The sequence below is a fragment of the Triticum dicoccoides genome, chromosome 5A (assembly GCF_002162155.2).
Source record: "Triticum dicoccoides isolate Atlit2015 ecotype Zavitan chromosome 5A, WEW_v2.0, whole genome shotgun sequence".
In the NCBI taxonomy this organism is placed as follows: domain Eukaryota; kingdom Viridiplantae; phylum Streptophyta; class Magnoliopsida; order Poales; family Poaceae; genus Triticum; species Triticum dicoccoides.
The window spans coordinates 291,954,318-291,973,288 of NC_041388.1; the positions used below are offsets into that span (position 1 = coordinate 291,954,318).

At 46.1% G+C, this 18,971-nt stretch overlaps 1 protein-coding gene across 1 annotated transcript in view; it reads left to right on the forward strand.

Moving 5' to 3' along the window:
* Positions 1-12: 12 nt before the first annotated feature.
* Positions 13-18,971, forward strand: part of LOC119299449 (structural maintenance of chromosomes protein 6B-like) — a gene marked incomplete at its 5' end in the record, with an annotated part of 30,031 nt that continues 11,072 nt past the window's right edge. The window contains 11 exons of the mRNA XM_037576679.1: positions 13-164; positions 1,669-1,802; positions 2,834-2,889; positions 10,981-11,067; positions 11,702-12,022; positions 12,574-12,693; positions 13,297-13,431; positions 15,641-15,717; positions 15,807-15,882; positions 16,942-17,016; positions 17,158-17,262. Of these exons, the coding sequence (XP_037432576.1) occupies positions 13-164; positions 1,669-1,802; positions 2,834-2,889; positions 10,981-11,067; positions 11,702-12,022; positions 12,574-12,693; positions 13,297-13,431; positions 15,641-15,717; positions 15,807-15,882; positions 16,942-17,016; positions 17,158-17,262 (1,338 nt within the window). The remainder of the gene's footprint in view (positions 165-1,668; positions 1,803-2,833; positions 2,890-10,980; positions 11,068-11,701; positions 12,023-12,573; positions 12,694-13,296; positions 13,432-15,640; positions 15,718-15,806; positions 15,883-16,941; positions 17,017-17,157; positions 17,263-18,971) is intronic.

Genomic DNA, 18,971 nt, shown 5'->3' on the forward strand with positions numbered 1-18,971 from the left:
GCCCCTTCTCTCTCCCTCTCACCCATCGCTTCGCCTTTTCTTCTTCCTGCTGGCGCAGGCGGAAAGAGCGCGATCTTGACGGCTCTGTGTATCGCCTTCGGCTGCCGCGCCAAGAACACGCAGCGGGCCGCTACGATTAAAGATTTCATCAAGACTGGCTGCAGGTAGCGTTCGCCTTCTGTACCCACTGCTATCTTTTATTTTGTCATCTAAATCACTAATAATCGGTGAGTCACTATCGGGAAAAAATTAGATTTTATCGCGAGGATAGTTGTTGGTTGGGAATAGCTGCTGTGTGGTGCAGATTGTTATGATGGTTGCTGTATTTCTGTAGATGGGTTTCTGGATACGGTTTTTCCACACCATTTAGGAATATTAAAGGTTACACAATCTCTTTGGTTGGGCCTAATCCCTGTTGATCCTAACAAGTTGGCGAGGTGTCGGGACCGCGATTACAGCGAAAGCAGTGCTATGCTGCTAGCACTTGGGCCAATTTTTATTATATGAAAACATTTATTAAACATTTGAACAGCATGCGTTGCAGTAACACACACCAACAGTTACCTGTCTGAGCCTTGTCCATACCCTTTGCTGTTGCACATGACACTAGTCACTAACATTCTTCAAAGCTGTATTACCTGAAAATCTGCTGCAGTCATTTTTAGGAAATGTTGCAGCTGTATGGTTCAGAGAAAAGAATAGAGATCACATGATTTATCAAAAAACTTATACACTGGTCTGGTTTTATTGTATTAATTGATGTATTTTTCAAACAGGGTACCAACTGTCGCACATCACACTGTTAATATTAATATTACTCCCTCTGATACATATTACTTGTCGCTCAAACAGATGTATCTAGCACTGAAATACATGTAGATACATCCGTCTGAGCGGAAAGTAATATGGTTTGGAGGGAGTAATAGAGTAAATTGCACTTTGCACCAGGCAGGTTGCCACTTCTTTCACTTTGCAGCAGGTCAGACGGAAGTTCTAACTGTGCACCAGATATAACACGATAATATTGTACTTTGCACTAGGTCGGTAGGTCCCATACAAACACTTGTTTGAAAAGATCCATAAAAAATTATACATGTCATGGTGTGAAATATATGCCTATAGTTCTACTTAGAAAGACAGCATTTTGGTTGAAAATTCATACATGTTCGGGTAATCCAGACATCATTGTTTTTTCATGGGTCATACAGTATTTTTCTAACAATGATCTGTAGGCATGTATTTTGTTCTATAATAAACATGTAGCATAATGACTTAGTTTAGCTTGAAGATTTTTCTGTAAAAATTCAACAGAGGCTGCCTATTAAAAGCAGACAGTCTCTGGGGTTAGATCTTTGCAAATTGGTGAAATAGCGGCTGAACCTGCTGGTTCACCGACTGCCCTTGGCTGAATAAAATAATGTTAATCATTCCAAATGGTCAACCGCCAGTTGGGCGATTGAACATTAAATCAGAAGGTTGTCAGGGTGCCCTGCTTTAGTAGCTATGGTCCTGCGTATGATTGAGGAATTGATGACTGCATCAATCATGATACAATATTTCTACCGTACAATCTGTGGTGAACGGTTTTGCATTTATCCTCTGACTGTTCTATCTCTCTTTCGTGTGATCGATTTTAATATAGTTTATTTTGTTAAATTTAAATCACAGTTATGCCGCAATTGCTGTTGACATCAACAACCAAGGGGAAGACTCGTTCAAGCCTGATTTATACGGAAACTTAATTAAACTGGAACGCAGGATTACTGAGTCATCGAGTTCTACGATTTTAAAGGATCAACATGGTACTCATACTTGATCCATCCTCCTCCCAGTTGTTGGTTGTGCCTGTCTATTATAAACACTTCACGTGTAAAGTTGTTTAGATTCTGTTTTAGCTGTCAAATTTAGTACTTTAGGTTTCAGTTCTCACTTTGCTAACTTGTGTATTATTTTAATGGGAATCATATTTTTTCTGTGACCTTACCAGAGTTCTCAGTTTTTATTTGTATTTTTCTATTCAAAGCTGACACATTTCTGAACTTATGATTGTTGCATTTCTCCATTCTTGTGTGTTGACTGCATATCTTTATTCTGTTTAGTGGTTATCTCAAGTTTTAATTAAACTATCACATCTTTCCTATCCTTAGTTGTCTCAACTTTCCATGTTGGCAAACGACACACGTGTTGCTTGTGCTTGACTTCTTACTGTACATGTTTGCATGGCTGCAGAAAGTGTGCCTTTTCACTTATAATTAGACTTCTTACTGTACATGTTTAGTGGTTATCTCGAGGTATTTACATGCTGCATCCATTTCCATACATTGTTAAATGCTACTACCTCTGTTTATAAATGTATAAGACATTTGGCAGTTTAAATGGAACTGCCAAAACGTCTTATATTTAGGAACAGAGGGAGTAGTAGGCATGAAAATAAACACTGGTAGCACTTAATTTCATTCTTTCCAGAAAAAAAACACTTATTCTTAGTTGAGCTTACCTACAGATGGTGCTATCACAAAAGACATGGTCCAAATTGCATCACGCACATCTGATTGCTGTTAGATCAGAGTCCTTGCTTAAATTGAAAGTGACAGTAAATTCTGAACTGGTTAAATAGATGGTCGCTGTGAATTTACCAAATTGATCAAGTGGATGATTGCTATAAATTTACTAAAGCCAAGTTGTACTAAAGGTACGACAAGTAATATGGGTCGGAGAGTATATTAATTAATTAACTACAGTAGCTATTCTTGTATTTTTATTTACTAACTGCACAATATTTTTACCATGCTATACTATACTGCGCCTATTGTGATCATATGTGCTGGAACAGGTAGGAAGGTGGCAAATCGCAAAGATGATCTTAATGAGATAATCGAACATTTTAATGTAAGTTGCTTGTTTGCTGATGAATACTAATTTTTATGTAGTGGTTTCACTCATCCAGTTGTTTGTTTTACTGTTTTCTTTCTGTATTGGGTCAGTTATGAAAAAAAAAGTGTAGAAACTGGCGGACCCTTCATCTACGTGTCCTCGATGCACCTTTGCATGTCTTTATATAGATAAATAAATGTATGTAAGGATAAGATATATTAAAACAACTGCAAGAAGACACCATACTCTCTTCCTCTCTGGTTTTCTCTCTCGCTCCGCCGCAATTGCGCTATATTGGTCAGCTTCACAATCACATATCCACCACCCATTTCCTGTCTACTCGCTCTCCTTGTTTTCTCTCTACTCAAGACATGCATGAAGAAATTTCATTGGGATGCGCACATACATGCTAATTGTTCTGTTTTTGTCTTATCACTGTAAGGCCTCCTTTGGTTCATAGGATAGGAATAACATACAACAACAACAAAGCCTTTAGTCTCAAACAAGTTGGGGTAGGCTAGAGCTGAAACCCATAAGATCTCGCAACCAACTCATGGTTCTGGCACGGGATAGGAGTAACATAGGAATAGGAAAATCATAGGAAGTGGGATGACATGTATATCAATTCATGGAGGGAAAGAGATGTCATTTGTGTTAGACCTTTCAGCCTGAGCATTGATAGTTGTGGATGACACTAGGAGAGTTGGGACAATTTTCGTTGGTTTATTTCTCACACAATGCCATGCCAACCTGAGGGGTTGGGGATACATATTTATAGGCTGCTAGCCAGCCAAGGCATATGCTAAGATGCTGCTAAGATGCCAGTCTAAGATGCTAGTCTAAGATGCTAGTCTAAGATGCTAACTGACAGTCCTTGATGGTCAAGAACAGAACTCTATCCTAACAGCCAGTCCTTGATGGTCCAGGACTTTATCCTCCTAAGGACCATGTGCTGCAGCCCCACAAGGACCCTAGTACACAGACTTATCCATCATTCTCCCCCTAAGTCTTGTACGTCGTCTTGTGGGAGAGTTGAATCATCCCAATCCTGGAGCAAAGTTCGAGGAACTTGACCCTCCCAAGGGGCTTGGTGAGCAGGTCTGCGAGCTGATCCTTGGTGTTGATGTAGCTCGCCTCGATGCTCCCTTCTTCCACACAGCTGCGGATGAAGTGATACCTCAGTCGGATGTGCTTGCTCCGTTCGTGGAACACAGGGTTCTTTGCCAGGGCCAGGGCGGACTTGCTGTCCACCAGGAGCTGCACCGTTCTGGTGTCTTGAACGAGAAGATCACCAAGCAGTCGAGCAAGCCAGAGCGCCTGAGTACAGGCGGTGGAGGCCGCTATGTACTCAGCCTCACAGCTGGACAGGGCCACCACCTGCTGCTTGACTGATTGCCAGCTCACGAGACACTTGCCGAGGAAGAGGAGGATCCCGCTCGTGCTCTTGCTGGTGTCGATGTCGCCGGCGTGGTCGCTGTCGCTGTACCCGACGAAGTGTGCCGCCCCAGGGCACCTAGGGTAATGGAGGCCGTGGTCGAGGGTCCCTGCTATGTAGCGGACGATCCTTTTCACTGCCTGCCGGTGTTCCGACGTTGGTCGCTCCATGAACCGACTGACATAGCCGACGGAGAATGCCAAGTCCGGCCGTGTGTGAGTGAGGTAGCGAAGGCTCCCCACAAGGCGTCGGTACTGCGTAGCATCCACTTCCTCCGTCGTGCTGTTGCGACTTAGTTTCAGCCTCTCCTCCATCGGAGTGAGAGCTGGATGGCAGTCGGTGAGCCCAGCTAGCTCAACGATGCGCTTGGCGTAGGCGGACTGTCAGAGCGCGATCCCGGAGTGGTCCTGGTGCACCTCAATCCCTAGATAGAAGGAGAGGAGCCCCAGGTCACTCATCTGGAACGTGGCCTTCATGTCTTCCTTGAACGCCGCCACCTCTGCATCTTTGGTGCCGGTGATCACCAGGTCGTCAACGTAGACGCCCACCAGCAGGGCATTTCCTCCACTCCCCCGTCGGTAGACGGCAGCCTCATGCGGGCTCTGCTCGAAACCCATCTTCTTCAGCGTGGAGTCCAGCTTGGCGTTCCACGCCCTGGGTGCCTGCCGCAGGCCATAGAGAGCCTTGCGCAGGCGGAGCACCTTGCCCTCCTGGCCGGGAATCGTAAACCCCGGTGGCTGATGCACGTAGACTTCCTCCTTCAAGTCGCCATTGAGGAATGCCGACTTAACGTCCATGTGGTGGACACGCCAGCCCTCCTGGGCAGCCAGCGCAAGGAGAAGTCGCACGGACTCCATCCGTGCCACGGGAGCGAAAGCGTCGTCGAAGTCGACTCCTTCCTGCTGCAAGAAGCCTCGGGCCACCAAACGAGCCTTGTGCTTGATGATGGCGCCGGCTCCATCCCTCTTCAGCTTGAACACCCACTTAAGGGTGATTGCGCAGTGACCTCGAGGGAGATCAGCAAGCTCCCAGGTGCGGTTTTGCTTGACCGCATCCATCTCCAACTTCATCGCGGCGCGCCATGCCGCGTCTCTCTCGGCCTCTGCAAAGGACCGTGGTTCGCCGTCTTCACACACAAGCTGTAGCTGCGCCTCCAGGTCACGTGGCACCAGTCCTGGCACCGGCTGGTCGCCGAGCACATTATCCATCGTACGGTACCGCAGTGGTTCGCCTCCATACCATGCGTCGACCCGCTCCTCGTCGTGAGTGAGCGGGGAAGCGAACTTCATCGGGTTGTGCTCTGCGTGAGCTGGTGCTGATGAAGACGAGCCCGGAGTGGCGACCGCCGGGGCTGGAGTATGCGGCGTCGCCGGTTGTGGTGTCGTCGGTGTAGCAGGCGCCGGAGTCGATGTAGTTTTGGGGGCCAGGGTAGACGTGCCCGGTGAAGAGGAGCTGCTTGCTCCCCCAGCTTCCTTGAAGTGAGCGTACTCGACAATGAAGTCGTCATACGTCGGCGTCGAGCCGTCGTCCACCGCCTTGTCCCATTGCCACCCTCGCCCTTCGTTGAACACGACGTCTCGCGCTGTGCGCACACGTTGTGTCTTTGGGTCGAGGATGTGGTAGGCCTTTGAGCCCTCCGCGTAGCCGATGAAGACTCCCGGAGTGCTCCTGTCGTCGAGCTTGCCGATGTGGCCGAGCTCCTTGCGAACGCAAGACAGCCAAAGACCCGCAAATGAGAGACCGCCGGCTTCCGCCCATGCCAGGCCTCGTACGGAGTTCTGCCGTCGAGTGCCTTAGTAGGAGAGCGGTTGAGGATGTAGACGGCCGTTAGCACCGCCTCTCCCCAGAAGACAGCCGGCATCCCTCTCTGCTTGAGGAGAGCCCGAGCCATCCCCACAACCGTCTGGTTGCGCCGCTCGACGACGCCGTTTTGCTGCGGGCTGTACGGCGCGGAGTAGTGGCGCTGGATGCCCTCATCGGCGCAGTACGACGCGAATTCAGCCGCCGTGAACTCGCCGCCGTTGTCAGTGCGCAACACGCGCAATTTGCGGCCGCTCTCCGCCTCCACACCAACCTGCGCGCGCCTGATGGCGTCCGCCGCTTCTCCCTTACTGCCGAGGATCATCACCCACATGTAGCGGGAGAGATCGTCGACGAGCAGCAGGAAGTAGCGTCAACCTCCTGGTGTGGCTGGCGTCACCGGGCCGCACAGGTCTCCGTGCACGAGCTCCAGCTTCTCCTTAGCCCGAAAACTCGCCTGTTGGGGAAAGGGGAGTCGTCTCTGCTTTGTCAGTACGCAGATGTCGCAGAACTGCTCCACATGGTCGAGGCATGGCAGGCCTCGCACCATCTCCTTGGCACTTAGACGCTTCAGGGCCTCAAAGTGAAGGTGCCCAAAGCGCTCATGCCACTGCCACGCCTCGTCGTCTCGACGGACAGCGAGACAGACCGGTTGTGCCACCTGCACATCAAGGACGTAGAGTCGATTTTCACCTCTGGGCACCTTGGCGAGAAGGCGACGCTGGCGATCCCAGATGCGTAGGACCCCATGCTCAATCAGCACGCGTGAGCCGTTCTCATCCAGCTGTCCCAAGCTGATGATGGAATTCCTTAGCGCGGGGATGTAGTAGACACCGGTGAGCAGCCGGTGCTCTCCCATCTTGGTGGTGAAGATGACGGAGCCGACGCCCTTTATCTCCACAGCGGAGGCATCCCCGAACTTGACGGAGCCTCGCGCATCGGAGTCGAGTTCGGCGAAGAATTCCCTTCGACCGGTCATGTGGTGGGTGGCGCCGGTGTCGAGGCACCACCCCGTAGCCTTGTCCCTCCCGGAGCCATCGCCGAGAAGAGCGTGTGCTTTTGGCTCATCGAGGTGGATGAAAGCCTTTGCGACTGGAGTCGCCGAGGGTAGCTCAATGCTTGCATGCGCCATGAACAGAGCCGTCTCCTCCTCCTTCGCCTGTGCGACGTGAGCCTGGCCTTGTCGTGGTTGCCGACACTCATTGGCCCAATGGCCAAACCGGCCACAGTTGTGGCAACTGTTGTCTTGTGCCGGCCTGGGCTTGCCAGCGGCGCCGTCCTTGGCGCCTCCGCGGGCGTCACCTTCGGCACGTCCTTGTGCCCTGCCCGGGGGGCCTCTTCGCGCCTTACGCTGCTTGCCACGCTTGCGGCCGCCCGTCGAGGAGGAAGGCTCCCCCTTCTTCTTGTCACCAAGGCTGGGATCCCACTGCTCCCGAGTTAGGAGCAGCTTCCCGCCGGTGGTGACGGGCCCCGAGGGGGGCTGTGGCTCGTCGGTGTCGACGACCTTGAGTCGACCTATCGCCTCCTCGATCATCATCGTGGAGAGGTCCAGCAACGACTCGATCGAGCGAGCCATCTGCTTGTACTTCTCGGGAATGCACCGAAAAAGCTTCTCGACAGCTCTCTCCTCGGTGTAGGTGGCATCGCCAAACTTCACCATCTTCTGCAGCAGAGTGTTGAGACGGAGAGCAAAGTCATCAACGTCCTCACCTGGCTTGAAGCCCAGGTTCTCCCACTCCTTACGAAGTGCCTGCAGGGTGGACTTGCGAGCACGGTCGCTGCCGATGCGTGCTGCGGCGATGGCGTCCCAAGCCTCCTTGGCAGTCTGCTTGTTGGAAAGCGAGAACTGCATCTCGGGCGGGACTGCGGCGATGAGGGCGTCCAGCGCCCGTCGATCCTCTAGGTGGTCGACGTTGCTGTCCTGGACTGCCTCCCACATGCGCCGCACCTGGAGCCTGACCTTCATGATCCCGGCCCACTCGACGTAGTTGGTTTTAGTGAGGGTAGGCCACCCAACACTGGAACCAACATCCCTGACCACAGTCCGGACCTCGTAGAGGCCGCGGTCCTGGTCGTTGCAGCCGCCGTCGCGGTGCACGCCTCCACCTGGAGCGCGGGCGTGCTCGGCTGCTCACTGCGCCGTCCGCTCCTGCGCCACTTTGGCGCGATCTGCGTCGGCGCCGTCGTCCGCAGGCGCGGGGCTGCTGGAGCTGCCGGGGCTGCCGCGGAGTGCCTTGGCATCCGCCGTAGCCTCACGGGCTGCTTCTGCTGCTGCTGCTGCTTCTACCTCCGCCCTGGCTGCTGCCAGCTCCGCTGCAGCCAGCCTTGACACTCTTGCCGCCGCCGCAGCCGCTGCTACAGCCGCTCGCTCACGCTCCTCTGCCACGGCGCGCTCGGCCTCTTGCCGGCGCCGCATGCTCGAGGTAGCCGTGTGCTGAGAGCGACCTGCAGACATGGCTCGCTGCAGGGGGGCTGTTGCGTGAAGAGGAGGCTGATGAAGACGAGCTGCTGCTCGACAGTCCGGAGGGAGGAAGGTAACCAGAGGCAGACGGAGCAGCTGCTGCTACCGACTTGGGCTGCTCACAGGAAATGCTCAGGGTGCAGGTTAACCTGGCTCTGATACCACTTGTTAGACCTTTCAGCCTGAGCATTGATAGTTGTGGATGACACTAGGAGAGTTGGGACAATTTTCGTTGGTTTATTTCTCACACAATGCCATGCCAACCTGAGGGGTTGGGGATACATATTTATAGGCTGCTAGCCAGCCAAGGCATATGCTAAGATGCTGCTAAGATGCCAGTCTAAGATGCTAGTCTAAGATGCTAGTCTAAGATGCTAACTGACAGTCCTTGATGGTCAAGAACAGAACTCTATCCTAACAGCCAGTCCTTGATGGTCCAGGACTTTATCCTCCTAAGGACCATGTGCTGCAGCCCCACAAGGACCCTAGTACACAGACTTATCCATCAATTTGATGCATAGGATAGGAATTTTTTCAATTTTTTCATTGAGTCTATGCTAATGGTTTTTTCCTTTGAAATGTCAAGGATTTATTCCTATCCTACATAGAAATAGGAAACCATTCCTACAAACCAAAGGGCTCCAAAGGAATTTTACCTATAAGATTCCTATCCTTTAGAATTCCTCTGAAATTCCTGTAAACCAAAGGAGGCCTAAGTATATTCATGGGCTAATAACTCATCCTGTACCCATGTTCTCTCCTATTAGTAACCCAGCTAATTCAACATGCATGCACATTCTAAGATATGACAAACTCACTAACCAGTATAAACTTTACAAAATAGATGTTAGCATTTATGAGAGGGGAGGGAGATATGTTACTCGCTATGGGGAAGAATTGGGGAAGGGGTTGATCCAAGCTCTTTTCTCAAGTATGGGTTTAAGAACTAAAAAGAAAGGGATAAAAGTAGAGACCATGTGAAAGAGAAAGTAAAGCCTGTGCTTTACGTGCCTCTGCAGAGCGAGCAGACGTGCGTCACCATCATCTCAAGGAACTCCAAAGCGAGCGGAAGCTCCTTCCTTTGCCTTTGCCATTGGCCTCACCATGTCCGCTTTTCGCCCCTAGCCCATGCTGCCAGATCTGCTAGTAACACATGTCATGTCAACCAATGGGAAATGATAGAGTGACACAGTTTAGTTGGTGCAGCACGCCTGCCTATGTACACGAGCTTGTTGAATCATCAAGCAGGTCTTCATATGTGCAGAGCTTACTGAATTATCAATCAAGCCTTCGTGTATGGAGCTTACTGAGCTGTCAAGCAGGGCTTTGTGTGCACAAGTGCGCAATCATAGTAGCACTTCACCTAATTCTTGCACCTTGGTCTGTCATCTTCGCTAAACATACCTCATGAGGACCAACCCTCAAAGTAAGGAACTTGTCTGTTGTCGTGGCCTGGCTTTCATGTTACTTCCTCCGCCTTGTATCTGGCGTCTTGCCCACACACATGTAGACAAAGAGGATTTGTACCTTGCGATTCAGCACACAGGAACCAGTCTAAAAGGCAGCAACTCATGCAGCAAAGCAAGTGATTTGGACAAGCTTACCCCAAAAGTTGGTAACTGGTATCTACCCTGAAACACACATCGTTGTCTTATTCTGAACATAATTGCATTTTACTAACCGCATGGCATGCCTTTATAGTAGCAAACGACTCCCTAACTTGACCCACAAGAAAATAAAGAACGGAGCTCTAATTTCATGTCTCGGCTAAACACAAGGAAAGTAAAACAGGAATTCGTTGTCTCTTTTTTTGTTTTTTGCACCTTCTTGCACTGGCAAGTTTATTCGGTGGAAAAAACAAAATCCTGAATTTCAGCCTTTTCTGGTTCTCTTCTCTTCAAGCCGATATATTTTCTATAATAAACTGAATTGCATCCAAAACGTGCACAATAAGGGATCTGGTCGTGGTGCCCATGATCAATGGCTACTTACATCTAACGTAGCATGGGTCCAATTTGGAAACCTTTAATGTGATGCCTCCTCTTGATATTATTTAGCTGCTATAGAAATCTACTTTGGATGATTCCTCTGAACTAAAATAACCTATTGAAGAGCAACATGTCTACACATAGCAGCAGTTAACTTGTCTTCATCATCGTAAGATAGGCGCAAGAACCTTGGGAGTGTAAGCAATTGGTGCATCAGTAGTTTTTATGATAAACTTCGCTGTGTCGATACCTGGAGTTGGATTTGACTAGGAATTCACCGCTGTGTATCAGCATTATTCTACCATTCATGATATGGACCTGAAACCGTTTTTTATACCTTTCTGTGGAAGTACCTTGAATCCTTGATTGAATGTCATGGATGTTTTATGTTTCTACATCCTGATCCATGTGCAACTTTTCAGATCGATGTTGAAAATCCTTGTGTAATTATGAGTCAAGACAAAAGTAGAGAATTCCTGCACTCAGGAAACGACAAGGATAAGTTTAAGGTAATCATCAGTTCTTTCAGTTTCCTGCCGATAGCGCTGTATCAATATGTGTGCTTTACCTAGTTTTATTTTATGTGTTGTAGCATCTATGGTTTTCTGGACTTGAATGGAATTGTAGTCATATTCTGCAGGGTCCCATGGTATTTAGTCAGTTCTAGATGTATTCAGTCGTCTTGTGAAGCACGCCTTCTGTTAGTCAATTGTATAATACTGTGGTTGCATGTTTATTTGCGTCCCAGCGGATGGGTTTCCAGTTTTTCATATAACCAATTACTCCCTCTGGTCCATATTAGTTGTCGCTCAAACAGATGTATCTATAGCACTAAAATATGTTTAGATACATCCATTTGAGCAACAAGAAATACGGATAGGAGAGAGTAGCATTTTTTATAGACTCCATGATCGTGATTTGATGAGAACATGGCACTCAATGTATTTAATGGCAGGCAATATATCTTTTGGTAGCTTATGACTTCCTATGACCCTTGAGCCGAAGTGCTATATAATGCACTGTTGCTGTTGATTTGAGCTCATAATTCTGCCTTGTACCTGTTCTTGCTATATCACTTCCTCTGTTATAACTCTGAGCACTGCTCTTGTTCTTATACTGTCCATACATTATGTCTTGTTGCAGTTCTTTTTCAAGGCTACTCTTCTTCAACAAGTCAATGAGTTACTGGAGACAATAAGAGATCAGCTGAACAATGCAGACTCTGTTGTTCAAGAGTTGGAGAAGTCAATTAAGCCAGTGATGAGAGAACTTGATGAACTACGAGAGAAGATAAAGAATATGGAACACATAGAAGAGATAGCACATGATATCGATAATTTGAAGAAAAAGTTAGCCTGGTCATGGGTTTATGAAGTCGACCAGCAAATTGAGGAACAGACAGTGAGACTCCAGAAACTCAAAGAGCGAATTCCTGCATGCCAAGAAAGAATTGACCGAAATACAGTAAGTTATGACCTTTTTGACTGGAAACTCCATTGTGCTATTGTATCCTCTGAGCACCAATATGGTTTTCAGTGTAAATTTTTTTGTAACAACAAGAACAAAATCAACAACTCATCCTTTAGTCCCAAACACTATTGTAATTTTTTTTGTAACACAAGACATAAATCATTGCAACCCATAAGACAGATAACCCTCCATCCTTGTAAAAACGTTATAGAATAATTCCACCACACTAACAATTTAATTCATGTCAGGAAGAAATCGTTGTTTCTTGGTCAGTATTTTGCCAAATTCGTTTGAAAATGTATTGGCTATTCCATTTGCAGTGGTACTGTCTAAGAAAGTACCCCCTCCGTCCCAAAATAAGTGACATGGTTTTAGTTCTCAAAACGTCACTTATTTGGGACGGAGGGATTATATTAATACAGTTCAAAATGGTCTCAAAGAATTTCTTGAACATATATATGTTGAATTTCCATGTGTTTGGCTTGTCTAACTTTATGCAAGCTTGCTTATGATCATTTACTGAATTATATCTTTGCATCTTTTAGGTTGTTATAGATGACCTGAAGAAAGAGCTTACTGAAAAGGAAGAACTTGTAAGATCTTTAGGCGATAAGACTCATGAAGTGACCAACATGAAGAAAAGTATGGAAGATAATATTGCTGAGGTATGTGAGTAGTTGATGTAGCATCCATTATGTTCAGGAAATTTAATCATATTTGAACCAAAAGCTGTAGAGCCACGTGCAGCTCTCTTGTCTTTGTACATGGAAATGAAAAAGTGATAGTCATGATACATGTAGTCAAATTTATGACCGTCAAAGCATCAATTGTTAGCAATCCTTCTGGTTGTCACATCTTTGTGTCTACAGTGCTTATCAGGCCTGTAAGTTGTTATTATCTCAAGTTCTGATGCTGGTTATTCGCGCAGAACTAAATCTGCAATAATTTCTGGCTTAATGATATGTTCATTTTGGCTGTATCGAAATACTGCCACAAATGAGGTGCTAGGATTCCTATTGGTGTCAGCTTAATTTTGCCTAGTATTAATTCTGTTTGAAATATAAGCTTTACATGTTTGGTAATCTTGTTTGAAAATATTGCATGTAATTTTTTTTATTTTCTCTCCACATTTCTGAGTAAATACCGACACCATCTGATTCCTTATTCTCAAGACATTAAGATCATGGACATCTATCTGCTACGGACATGATTGTAGAATGACTTCTACTTGCCTTTCTTAACAATTGTCATGTTCCTTTTGTTCACAGGTTGTGAAGTTGAAGATAGAGCTAGAGGCAGAGCATGAGCGTGGCACACGTACGCTGGAGAAAATGAATGGCCGGTTGAAACAAATGCAGGCACAACTCCGTGATTTCCAAATGCAGCATATGCAATTTACTCAAGTAAGCTGTTCTCTCCCATAAAAATAATTCCACCATACAAGTATGTAGTAGATAGTGTTACAAAAGATTTAGTCCGTCCACCTGCCTAGGCAGCTGCCTGCCAATGGACAGCATGCATGGATTGGTGAAGATAGAAGGGAAAATCTAATACACCGCAATTCACAGCAGCCTGCATGACAGTCTAATGCTATTCCACCGCAGGCTACTGTAGGTACCACATTGCTCTACAAAGTACACTGCACATCATAGGATGGAGCAGCGAAGGAGTGAGCTGCAATCTGGATCCACAGCAGAGAGGATGGAGCAGGGGAACCAGACCAACAATTAGGATAACATGGTTCTTAAAGCGTAAATCTAAGCTATGGCATACGCGTCACCGCTAAGGTGTCCTAGGATTGTAAAGCATAGCCCTCACATTTGACATGCACTTGACTGCCATAGAGAAGTCTCCGTCACCGCAACTGGTCTTTTGGGCTGTGAGGAAGTTATGTGCTGTATGGATAGTGGCAATCTGTCAACGTTTTTCATTTTCTCTCATAGTAGATGTGTTGATTGAGGGCAGGCCTGGCGCAGTGGTGAAGTCCTCCCCACTTGTGCCAAGAGGTCCTGGGTTCGAACCAGCCTCTCTGCATTGCACTTTGCAGGGGTAAGACTAGGTTCCTATAATCCCTCCCCAGACCCCACCTTGTGTGGGAGCTTCTATGCACTGGGTCTGTCCTTAGTAGATGTGTTGATTGTCTGTTCCTACAGTGTCTAAGGCGCTGCCTTACCTCGCCTAAGTGCTGGGCATCTTGCCTTACTGCCTTAAAACTACTAAGGCTAGGGGATCTGGTGATGGTTGAGGAGGAATCTAGCTAGGCGATTGAGATTGAGAAAGAGAGGTGGTCATTTGTGGAGATTTTGAATCCGTGATACCGAGGCGGCAATGGAAACTTAAGTTTTCTCTATTGTTGAGTGTTGAGGGCACCCCAATTTCCTTCTGTCCCCTTTATAGTCTTTCGCACAATCCTCTGCTTAACAAACTTCACAGCTGTTGCCTGTGCTGGCATTCCTAGATTGCTCTTCTTGACACTGTGCTCCTCGTAGCTTTTGCTAGCTCTACCAGTTGCTGCCATCTGGCTACCCCAATGAGCTCAAAATCACCGCCTTTAGCTGCCTTCAGACTGGGTGGCTTGGCGCTTTGGTTGCTGCCTTTTGTGAATTGTGGCATGATCTTGAAGTCATGGTTGAGACCCTGACCATTTATCAAGAAATGAATCGGCGGACAACCTCTCTTTCTTTTTTCTAATTGCGTAGCTGAAAAGCTTCGTGTCACCATCCCTTTATACGGTTGGCAAGATCACCTTCCTTAAAGATTATGAATATATAATTTCATCTGATGTGAACTTTAGGGTAATTGTTGTGTTGAGGGGCAGATGACAGTGTCGAAGGGGATTAAGAATTGGGAGGTTTATCGACTGTAGACTAGGATGAGAGAACTTTTGGATAGAAATACTAAAGGCATGTTTGGTTGCCTTCCACAGTACCATGATTGTGTCTCAAGTGTCAAGTCTAGCAAGCCCCAGTCTTGTGGTTGCCGCTTGGCAAAAGTTGGCTAACAAATGAGACTGACAGGTGGGTTAAGAATCTAATAAAGGTTGGCAAATGACAACTGTGTCTGCAACCAAACAACTGCCAAACTGTCTGTCTAATGTTTTGTAATATTTGGCTACAAACAAAACATGCCCTGATTAGGGATGGCTTGATTGGACCCCTCACACAAATCACCTTAAAGTACTCCCTCCGTTCACAAATACTCCAAAATTTGTATGGACTACATACAGATTGAAATGAGTGAACAAACACACGAAAACGTTTCTATATACATCCGATTCAGAAAAAAGTTAGAACATCTTATATTTGTGAACGGAGGTGATAGTTCATTTTAAATAAGGGGAGTATCGCTCTATTAACTGGACTAATCACACTTTTGGTTTCCACAATAGCTAACTATGACCACTTCGTACCTATATTGTCAAATGAGATGATAACCTGTTCCTCAGAAGAGGTTTGGTTATCCCCTTAAATATGAAATAATCGGCGAACCTTGATATCAGTTTTTGCAAAAGATTACGCTGCCATAGCATGCTGTCGATTTCATTGTATTTCCTTGGCTTTGCATGCTCGAGTTTAGTTATTCTGTCTGAATCACTTCTTTATCAATCTGAAGGCTGAGGCATCTCAAATTGAGGAAGACATGCAGAACATACAACGGGACATTGATTATCTTGATTCAAATGTTACAAGGTCATTCTCATTAATTGTACTTCTTACTTTGCTTAACTATATCCAAGTAAATATCTTGGTTGTTTGACTCCACCTCGTGTGCCATTCAGGTTAAGAGAGGAAGAAAAAGAATTTTCTGAAGAGTTATCGGGCATCCAAAAATCTATCAGTGACATAGCAAAAGAGGTACTTTAAACTCAATGCCCCACTTAGTGCATGGTGATGATATTAAACTCAATGTGCTGCCAGTAATACTGTTTTCCTGCATAGTGAGCTTTAAACTCTGTAAACACAGTAAATGTGATAATGTTACTCGTCCACCTGAGTCACAAATAAGACACATTTTGGACTAGAAACATTTGCTAAAGAAAGGTCCCTAAACCATAATTTTGAATTGTATTTTTTTTGTACTATGGAAATATTTCTTGAGGAACGTACTTCTACCATTTTCGTATGGCCTAAATCTCCATTAAGACATTGTTTGGTCAGTTTGGAGAATAATTTATGAGCAAAAAATAGATTACCTTTTGTATTTTGGATGCGGGAATATGTTTTCTAGATAATGTAATTGTGTATAATGTTATTCTTAAAGAATGTGTATTCTGGATTATGTTATTCTTGGAGATTGTTTTTGCTGCTTCTCATATGTTTTGGCTTCTTTCTGATTCCTAATACTTGATGTGGAAAAAAGAGTGGCAGAATGTGATTACGCATAGTAATAATTAGGCTTAATTTTACATTCTCCATGTACAAGTCAACTCTGATTAGATTCATTAAAAATTCCAAATATGTTTGCACATGACATGTAATGTATGAAAGAGTACCATGTCCATGAGCAATGCCCCTTCTCTTCACCTTAGTTGACACTCTATTAACCCTGTTCTTTGATCACATTTTCTCCCTTTTGCTGAACTTAAAGAACTGCTGTCATAGCTCTACTTGTTTAAAAAAGTATTCCGACTGAGGCTGAAAGTCCAGAGTTAGGGGCAAAATACATCTGGGTCAAAGTTAGATTACCTGTTTAAATACTGTGGGCTGATTTCAAGCTTGGAATGAGCTTTGGTTCAGCATTAAGTACCTCTGAAGAAGTGTTCCTTCGACATTTATCTGAAAAACATCACTTATAATTATCTGCACCGTTTGAAGTTCACAAGTCCTCTATGCTTTCTTGTGTTGTTGGCCAACTTTGTCTGCATTGAAACATGTGGCTCTTGTACCATTTATGCCATTAAATTTATTTCGCAGATAGCTGAAAGTGATAAAAGGATACTCCAATTGAAATCTCACATGGATGGTCTTCAGCAGCGTCAAAGTAATACGGTATATTCTCTCTTTACAGTAGCCACTAAGCAGCGTATACTCCTTTTTATGATTATAACCCTGCTTCTCAGGATGTAATTGATTTTAGTAGCAACTCCTCTCTAACATGTTTGTTTTTATGCAATTAATGCTTTGTCTTAGGTAACGGCATTCGGGGGACAAAAAGTTTTGAAACTCTTGCAATTAATAGAATCAAACCACGGAAGATTCAAAAGCCCGCCTATTGGTCCGATAGGGGCTCATCTGGTATGAAAATGCTGATTTATCATGATTCTTGTCTTGGATTGGTTAGTCTTGAGCTCTGTTTTCAAGGCGTCCCTAAGGCGTCGCCTAGGCGACGCTTAGGCGTCAGGGCGCCCTGCGAGGGCAAGGCGTCCACCTCGCCTTAGGTGGGTGTCTAAGGCGTCCGCCTTAAGCTATAAGGCGTCCGAGGCGTCTGCCTAGGCGTCCGAGGCGTTGCCTTAGTCCATTTTGGACGCCTTAGCTTGCCAGGCAGGCAGGGGAGCTGTTTTAGGCGGGAAACTGGAATCATGTTGGCGCCAACAGGTAAGAGGGGAGAAAGAGAGAGAGAGAAACAGCCCCCAATCCACACACTCCTCCCCCTCCTTCTCTTCAGTGGCTCCTCTCCAGCAGATCTGGTTCCTCCTCCTCCAGCAGCTCCTCCCCCTCCTCTCCAACGGTTCCTCCTCTCCAGCAGCTCCTCCTCTTCCTCCTGTCCAGCAGCTCCTCCTCATCCTCCTGTCCAGCAGCTCCTCCTCTGCAGTACAGCAACAACAAGCAAGAGCAACAGTAAGGTATACCTCCCTCTCCCTTCTCCCACACCCTCCTCTGCTCTCTTTCTTCTTTGCTGGACTGTTTTGTGCTAGCTGGTTGGTGGTTGCTCATTTGTCTCTTATAGTGGTTAGTGCCTTAGTGGCCAGGCATATGTTAGTGATTAGTTTAATGATAGTGGGGTTAGTGCCTTAGTGGATGCTCCTTGGTTGAATAAAATAATGCATGCTGTTGGCCTGTTGGGTGGATTAGAATAAAGGCTAGTTGAATACTGATGCATGATGTGTTGTGCTCAACAATGGATTAGTTTAATGACTAGTTGAATGCTGATTAGTTTAATGGCTAGTTGATTGTCGCTGTTTGCTACATCTGCATGAGTAGAGTAGTTTAGTTGCTGCCACAGCAGCCTTTTCATATGCCATGGCAGCCCTTTTATCAGTTATGCTAATATTCCTTTGTGTTTGGTTGTTTGCTGCAGGTAGTAGAAGTGTAGCACCATGGATGGAAATGCAGCAGCTGATGGGGGTGAGCCCACCTACGATCCAATGAAAGACCCAACAAGGAAGCCACAACGGTCAAATGATCCGGGATGGAACTATGGATATTGGTCTGAGCCTCCAAATCGGGATCTTGTTGTGTGCGCTCTTTGTGGCAAGATAACTTCTGGAGGGATCAAGAGGCATAAAGAGCATCTTGCGGGCGTCGGGGGAGATGCAATTGGTTGTCCTGACGCCTTATAGCTTAAGGCGGACGCCTTAGACACCCACCTAAGGCGAGGTGGACGCCTTGCCCTCGCAGGGCGCCCTGACGCCTAAGCGTCGCCTAGGCGACGCCTTAGGGACGCCTTGAAAACAGAGGTCTTGAGTCTAGAATATGTACTAATAATATCTTGTGAAGTACTACCTCCTTTCCGGTTTATAAGGCTTGCGCGTATCCCTAAATCTATAATTTGATCAACAAAACATGAGTTGTATAGTCTAAAAATTATACCATTAGAAAGTATATGATTTGAAGTTTCTAATGATGTATTTTTTTGTGATATATAACTTGTATTACGTTGGTCTATTTATCAACCTAAAGATACACACAAGCCTTATAAACCGGAAAGGAGGTAGTAACTTGCAAATGATAATTTGCTACTTATATCACTTAGCACTTGTTCTGATCTGCTGTATTCAGTAATA